Source organism: Oncorhynchus mykiss, chromosome 13 (assembly GCF_057628025.1).
Source record: "Oncorhynchus mykiss isolate SJ-2025 chromosome 13, ASM5762802v1, whole genome shotgun sequence".
NCBI classification, from domain to species: Eukaryota; Metazoa; Chordata; class Actinopteri; order Salmoniformes; family Salmonidae; genus Oncorhynchus; species Oncorhynchus mykiss.
Genome location: NC_143034.1, coordinates 27,230,683 through 27,239,213, shown reverse-complemented (window position 1 = coordinate 27,239,213; position 8,531 = coordinate 27,230,683). Strand labels below are relative to the sequence as shown.

Genomic DNA, 8,531 nt, shown 5'->3' with positions numbered 1-8,531 from the left:
TGAACCCAGCGCTGAAGTGCAACAATGTGAACCTTTCAAATAAATACTGGCATGGGTGGTGGGAGAGATGATGTTTATAGGTGTGCTTTATGTAGACGCTTGAAGAGTATGAAGACAGCTCCAACAATGGAACCAGCACCATACTATACCCATGTATACTATACTATACACTGAGTGTACAAAACATTAAGAACACTAAGCAATAAGGCCTGAGGGGGGTGTTGTTTATGGCCATTATAAACTGGTTGCCAACGTAATTAGACCAGTAAAAAGTAATGTTTTGTCATACCCGTGGTATACGGTCTGATATACCACGGCTGTCAGCCAATCAACATTCGGGGCTCGAACCACTCCGCTTATAATATACAAAACACATGCAGCCAAGTGAGTGAATACATAATAACTGCACACAAGCCCAATTGTGATAAACAATGTGTTTTATTTGCAGTATAAAAAAAATGTAATTGGATATCATTACAGAGACATATTAGGCAGATACAAACCCTTGTTGTAGTTTTACAGTAATAGTTTTACAGTAATAGCATATACCTTGTCGTACTCTTGTGCATAGAAGAACAGTACACACCACAGTTGTAGCCTATACTTGTGCATCAGCCTTAACCTCATAGTCCCGCGATTTATACAAGGCTATGCTACATCATGTCTCCCTTTACATACATTATATAGAGCAATGTGTATTCATTCATTTACAAAACCTTTATAAAATGTAGAAAAGTTGCATATAAAACATCTTTATCCCACATTTCACAAAAGAATTGGAAAAAAAAAATCCTTCATTTATAGTCTTCATTTTAAATACAAGTGCTCGTTTTGGTGACATAGAGTATAACTACAATGGCTAATATGGCACTATTTCGACATATTTTAATGAGACCATGTTGTCTATAGATAAGACATGCTATCTATCACCAAGCATAGCTCTGTCACAGAAAAGACCTACGGGCTACAGTTTTCAGACGGTTGACTGGGAAGTACTGTAGCAACTCAAACTCAACACCCCTCTGTCCCCCAGGAATTCAAGCAGCAAAGACAAATAACAAACGTCACAATTCAGGATTGTAATAGTATGATTTATTTGTGAACTATTTATTTAACATGAAACTGATGTGATCCTCCATCTTCCCAACAGAGTCAATAGTGACTGGTGAGTTTAATATTGTAAAAAATTGCTCCAGGATAATACCAATGCTTTGGCTTGGTCCACTAATTATTGTGAGTGAAAACTGGCTATACTAACAAAGGAAAAATGTGTTAAAGACATCAGCTGAAAACTGCCTATTAGGATTTGGTACCTTATTGTTATCCCTGCTTGGCGTACCAATGACAAGCTGTTGAATTGCTGCCTACAATGCTTCCTTCAACTTACACTTCAGCAGTACATTCTATGTGCAAAACATGGACACGACGTGACCAGATATTCATTCAATCTTTATTGCTTAGAACTGTGCCTGAGTGGCACAGGCAGACGCTAAGTGTGATGAGTTAATTAGTTTCATGGACTAACTGGTGTGGGGTGTTGAAGTGTCATTCTCACCCCCTACGATAAAGTGCGGCAATGCTAGGTCCATTAAAAGTATCAACTGAAAGCTACATATACTGTAGCTGTACATATACTGCAGCTGTACATGTACTGTAGCTGTACATACAGTGGGGCAAAAAAGTATTTAGTCAGCCACCAATTGTGCAAGTTCTCCCACTTAAAAAGATGAGAGAGGCCTGTAATTTTCATCATAGGTACACTTCAACTATGACAGACAAAATTAGAAAAAAAGTCCAGAAAATCACATTGTATGATTTTTAATGAATTTATTTGCAAATTATGGTGGAAAATAAGTATTTGGTCTATAACAAAAGTTTATCTCAATACTTTGTTATATACCCTTTGTTGGCAATGACAGAGGTCAAATGTTTTCTGTAAGTCTTCACAAGGTTTTCACACACAGTTGCTGGTATTTTGGCCCATTCCTCCATGCAGATCTCCACTAGAGCAGTAATGTTTTGGGGCTGTTGCTGGGCAACACGGACTTTCAACTCCCTCCAAAGATTTTCTATGGGGTTGAGATCTGGAGACTGGCTAGGCCACTCCAGGACCTTGAAATGCTTCTTACGAAGCCACTCCTCCTCCTTCATCTTCAATGCCCTTGCTGATGGAAGGATGTTTTCACTCAAAATCTCACGTTACATGGCCCCATTCATTCTTTCCTTTACACGGATCAGTCGTCCTGGTCCCTTTGCAGAAAAACAGCCCCAAAGCATGATGTTTCCACCCCCATGCTTCACAGTAGGTATGGTGTTCTTTGATGCAACTCAGCAATCTTTGTCCTCCAAACACGACGAGTTGAGTTTTTACCAAAAAGTTATATTTTGGTTTCATCTGACCATATGACATTCTCCCAATCTTCTTCTGGATCATCCAAATGCTCTCTAGCAAACTTCAGACGGGCCTGGACATGTACTGGCTTAAGCAGGGGGACACGTCTGGCACTGCAGGATTAGAGTCCCTGGCGGCGTAGTGTGTTACTGATGGTAGGCTTTGTAACTTTGGTCCCAGCTCTCTGCAGGTCATTCACTAGGTCCCCCCGTGTGGTTCTGGGATTTTTGCTCACCGTTCTTGTGATCATTTTGACCCCATGGGGTGAGATCTTGTGTGGAGCCCCAGATCGAGGGAGATTATCAGTGGTCTTGTATGTCTTCTATTTCCTAATAATTGCTCCCACAGTTGATTTCATCAAACCAAGCTGCTTACCTATTGCAGATTCAGTCTTCCCAGCCTGGTGCAGGTCTACAATTTTGGTTCTGGTGTCCTTTGACAGCTCTTTGGTCTTGGCTATAGTGGAGTTTGGAGTGTGACCCTTTGAGGTTGTGGACAGGTGTCTTTTATACTGATAACAAGTTCAAACAGGTGCCATTAATACAGGTAACGAGTGGAGGACAGAGGAGCCTCTTAAATAAGAAGTTACAGGTCTGTGAGAGCCAGAAATCTTGCTTGTTTGTAGATGACCAAATACTTATTTTCCACCATAATTTGCAAATAAATTCATTAAAAATCATACAATGTAATTTTCTGGATTTTGTTTTCTTATTTTGTCTGTCATAGTTGAAGTGTACCTATGATGCAAATTACAGGCCTCTCATCTTTTTAAGTGGGAGAATTTGCACAATTGGTGGCTGACTAAATACTGTTTTGCCCCACTGTATACTGTAGCTGTACTTATACTGCAGCTGTACATATACTGTAGCTGTACTTATACTGCAGCTGTACATATACTGCAGCTGTACATATACTGTAGCTGTACATATACTGTAGCTGTACATATACTGTAGCTGTACATATACTGCAGCTGTACATATACTGCAGCTGTACATATACTGCAGCTGTACATATACTGTAGCTGTACATATACTGCAGCTGTACATATACTGTAGCTGTACATCTACTGTAGCTGTACATATACTGTAGCTGTACATATACTGCAGCTGTACATATACTGTAGCTGTACATATACTGCAGCTGTACATATACTGTAGCTGTACATATACTGTAGCTTTCAGGAAGGAAAATGGATGACTAACAGCTTAAAAAATGAAAAAGCTTCTCAGAGACTCAGACATTACGTGACTCTGCCAGTATCTACAGCCTCTTCCCACGGGGTACCTTAACGACTCTTAAGAAGGGAAATTGTACCGTAGAGATTCGACCCAATTACACCGTTAATTTCAACCCGCAGTGGGAGCGAGGGGTGTTTCAATCAAACGCCTACGCCGTCGTTAACGCCAGGCGAGAGCTCTGCAGATTGGAGGAGAGGTGACCTTTAGTCAGTGGCCAGAGAGACTTGATGAGAGACAAAGATAAGATAAGACGGATCGAAGAGAGAGAGGATGAGAAGTAAGACTGGATGGGGGGGGGGGGGGGGGGGGGGGCAAAGAGCTCATCACAGTTGATAAATAACATGTTTGTGACATTCAGGGGTGGTCGGACCAGTGCATCTACAGTCTGATGATTCAAATGATTAAAATAATGACCTTACTGTTACAGTGACCTTACTGTTACAGTGCATAATCCTTCATTGAGAACTGCACAGTAATGCAATCCATCGACACCGCTTGCCTCTCTAATACAGTACCACATAGACCTACATACCAGACTGTCAATGTATCAGCATCAGTAAGTTCAATTACCTACCGGTAGCAAGAATATATCAATCTGAGGTCATTTTTTATTCATTTAAAACACAGTCATTTCATTAGAATCATAAAACCCGACTTTAGTACTAAAAATGTCAAATTTCCATAAAAAATGTACTTGAATTTATAATAATGGATTGTGTGGTCAAACTGCATATTTCCACGAGTTTAAGAATAAAGGGGGACGTGTTGCGTAGGCCAAGTTATATTGTCGGGAGGGAATCTTTCTTACTGCATGAAAGGGAGAGTTCGGTACCATTGGCATTGTAGAAAGTGCAATATCATAACCTTCATTTGCAATGTGCGAATCTATATAGCAGCCAGTTTGCAGTGCAAGCAGCACGTACAACCAGTTAAATCATTCATAGTTCAATCTAGGAGGAAATCACCTATTAAAGCTCTGATGTATACTTCCAATGAATCAATGTTTTGGTCCAAATCATCTAGAGCGTACAGACATAACAACAAAACGTATTGTCATGACACTGTCATAACATTCCTTTAGTTGCCACTATTGGACAAACCGACTGAGGAAGATAAAGTGATGAATGCCATTCATTTACTATGATTTTAAGACACGAGTGTAGATAATGTGTGCGTGTGCATGCCTGTGTGTGTGTGTGCGTGTATGTGAGTGTGAATACAACATGTGCTTCCGGTGATGACCACAAACACATTGGTTTAAATCTGCATATCAGTTACTGAGGCACTTGTTAAGTCACAATCATTTTTTACAAATAAAAATAAATAAAAACAAAACTGGAATAAGAAAATATTCATTCTGATATGACATTTTGTTTATGTTAGCAGGCGTACTTCATGTGTCACCTTTCCTAAATGTTCTCCTTGGCCCTGTGACTTGCTCTTTCACTGACGCTATACCCCTCCACAACCCCGGAGGGAGCCACCTTGTGTTATATACACATGCCTGTGCTTCTGTGTGTACCTACAGGTGTATCCTTCCAGCTGAGCTCCATTGCTTTGATCAGGGTCAGATTGATTAGTGCACAAAGTCACCGTAGCAAAATCTAGTAAACGTTTTACAATGGAAAACAAAAACAAACATTTCTTACTGGACAAATGAAGCTAGTCCCTCCCTGTTTCAGTCCATTTTCTTCTGTTTGGTGCCTAGTGAAAACGACCCTGGTGTGTGTGTGTCAGGGGGTGTGTGCGTGTCAGCTAAAAGCTGGACTCGGGGACCGCCCTCTTGCGTCCCAGTGAGTTGGTACTATAGCGAGTCTTCTGCAGGGTACCGTAGGAGGGCTTCTCGGCTGAGAGGCTGCGAGGGGGCGGAGCCACGTCATGGGACAGCCCTTTACGGTGTAAAGAGGCGGTCCTTCGCATGCTAGACTCCTCCTTGCTTGGGATGTTGGATGAGCTCTGAGAGCGTTTGATATCGGCGGCAGCGGCGCGTCTGGCTTTACCGTTGGGCAGCTCGTCTCCGAGACGATTGGCACCCCCGTTGCGGGGGGCTCCATTGGATTTCCCCTCCCCCATCTTCGTGGCCCCTCCTGGGGCTCCACTGGACAGGGACAGCCGAGAGGTGCTGAACCTGCCGACGTCGCCAACTTTTCCAGAGTCGGACTTGCGAGAAGATGACAACTCCTTGTCCTTCTTCTTGAAGTTGCTCTTTAAGAAAGACAGCAGCCCCTCGTGGCTCTTGGAGTCCTCCTCTACCTTCTCACCTTTCCTGGTCTTTTCTCCCTCGGGTGGTACCAGATGGTCCCGTGGTGGTGGGCCCTGGAGGCCCTTGGCCCCTCTCCTCAGGGTGCCTTCCCAGTCTCTGTCCTTGAGGCTGTGGGTGCTGGAGCTGGACTGGACGCCTGCACTAGACCCCCTCCTAGATGGGGCCTCTTGGGGCTTTCCCTGGTCCTTCTCCTTATTCTTCTTGGTATTCCTTCTGGTCAGAGTGTTAGTACTACTACTACTGCCCATCCTACCCTCGTCCCTCTGGTCTCTCTGGTCCCCCTGGTCTCTCTGCTGCTGATGGGACCCTTTGCTACTTCGTCTCAGACTCCCTGTCTTGTCTGTGACTGGTCTTCTCTGGCCCTCTGGCATCTGCGGAGACTCTGGTTGTCCCATGCAGTTCAGGCTGCTTCCCACACTGGGGGAGCTGATGGCAGGACCCTTCCGGCTCTCAGAGCCCGTCATTAAATTGACTATAGACTCCTTGGTGCAGCGAGGTCTTCTTCCAGACTCTAGGTACTCCACCAGTTCCACAGGTGCAGGGGTGGGGATGGGAGCAGGGGCGGCCTCGGCTGCGGTTTTTCGGCGGTCCTTGGAGCCGAACGACCAGCGTAGGGGGAGGACCTTGTTCAGTGTTTCTTTGTTCTTAGTGGGGGTCCTCATGCTGACGCTACGACCCTGGATTCCCCGTACAAACGGCCTGGTCTCAAAACCACCTAGGGGTGAAAGAGAGAGAGAGAGAAAATAACACTTTACCATAGTGTCTCTGACACTAGTACCAACTTTCATTTTCAAACCCCTTTTATTCAATTGCAAATAACAAGCACAGTGATGAATATTAGCTTTTCTCCCGGAAACATTATACAGTTGAAGTCGGAAGTTTACAGTGAGAGAAAAAAGTATTGATCCCCTGCTGATTTTGTACGTTTGCCCACTGACAACGAGAAATTATCAGTCTATAATTTTAATGGTAGGTTTATTTGAACAGTGAGAGACAACAATAACAACAAAAAAATCCAGAAAAACGCATGTCAAAAATGTTATAAATTGATTTGCATTTTAATGGAAGGAAATAAGTATTTGACCCCATCTCAATCAAAAAGATTTCTGGCTCCCAGGTCTTTTATACAGGTAACAAGCTGAGAATAGGAGCCCACTCTTAAAGAGAGTGCTCCTAATCTCAGTTTGTTGCCTGTATAAAATACACCTATCCACAGAAGCAATCAATCAATCAGATTCCAAACTCTCCACCATGGCCAAGACCAAAGAGCTCTCCAAGGATGTCAGGGACAAGATTGTAGACCTACACAAGGCTGGAATGTGCTACAAGACCATCACCAAGCAGCTTGGTGAGAAGGTGACAACAGTTGGTGCGATTATTCGCAAATGGAAGAAACACAAAAGAACTGTCAATCTCCCTCGGCCTGGGGCTCCATGCAAGATCTCACCTCGTGGAGTTGCAATGATCCTTAGAACAGTGAGGAATCAGCCCAGAACTACATGGGAGGATCTTGTCAATGATCTCAAGGCAGCTGGGACCATAGTCACCAAGAAAACAATTGGTAACACACTACGCCATGAATGACTGAAATCCTGCAGCGCCCGCAAGGTCCCCCTGCTCAAGAAAGCACATATACATGCCCGTCTGAAATTTGCCAATGAACATCTGAATGATTCAGAGGACAACTGGGTGAAAGTGTTGTTGTCAGATGAGACCAAAATGGAGCTCTTTGGCATCAACTCAACCCGCCGTGTTTGGGGGAGGAGGAATGCTGCCTATGACCCCAAGAACACCATCCCCACCCTCAAACATGGAGGTGGAAACATTATGCTTTGGGGGTGTTTTTCTGCTAAGGGGACAGGACAACTTCACCGTATCAAAGGGACGATGGACGGGGTCATGTACCGTCAAATCTTGGGTGAGAACCTCCTTCCCTCAGCCAGGGCATTGAAAATGGGTCATGGATGGGTATTTCAGCATGACAATGACCCAAAATACACGGCCAAGGCAACAAAGGAGTGGCTCAAGAAGAAGCACATTAAGGTCCTGGAGTGGTCTAGCCAGTCACCAGACCTTAAGAGGAGTGGGACAAAATCCCTCCTGAGGCGGTCTACGGTCCGGAACCTCCTGAGACGGTCTGCGGTCCAAAACCTCCTGAGACGGTCTGCGATCCGCGACCCACGACCCACGGTCCGGAACTTCTGGCGACGATCCCCGCACCAGAGTCGCCATGGAGGATGACGTATCTGCGAGCGGAGTGGGTACTTCGCCCCGCACCGGAGCCGCCCCGACGCCCTGTGTCATCCTCCTCTATTGAGTCAGGTTTTGCGGTTGGAGTCCGCACCTTTGTGGGGGGTGGGGTACTGTCACGCCCTGACCATAGAGAGCTGTTTATTCTCTATGTTGGTTGGGGCGTGATAGTGACTAGGGTGGGTCATCTAGGTGATTAATGATTTATGTTGGCCTGGTATGGTTCCCAATCAGAGACAGCTGTTTATTCGTTGTCTCTGATTGGGGATCATATTTAGGAAGCCATTTCCTCATTGTGCTTTGTGGGATCTTGACTATGTATAGTTGCCTAGTAGCACTGTTAGCTTCACGTTTCGTTTGTGCTTTATTGTTTTGTTTGGTGAGTTTC

At 44.4% G+C, this 8,531-nt stretch overlaps 1 protein-coding gene across 2 annotated transcripts in view; it reads right to left on the bottom strand.

The window, feature by feature from the left end:
- Window positions 1-4,220: 4,220 nt before the first annotated feature.
- LOC110485810 (ubiquitin carboxyl-terminal hydrolase 43) overlaps window positions 4,221-8,531 on the bottom strand; it is a 126,692-nt gene continuing 122,381 nt past the window's right edge. For both annotated transcript variants that reach the window (XM_036940477.2, XM_090195900.1), the window contains exon 16: window positions 4,221-6,608. In XM_036940477.2, the coding sequence (XP_036796372.1) occupies window positions 5,386-6,608 (1,223 nt within the window). In that variant the 3' untranslated portion in view covers window positions 4,221-5,385. The remainder of the gene's footprint in view (window positions 6,609-8,531) is intronic.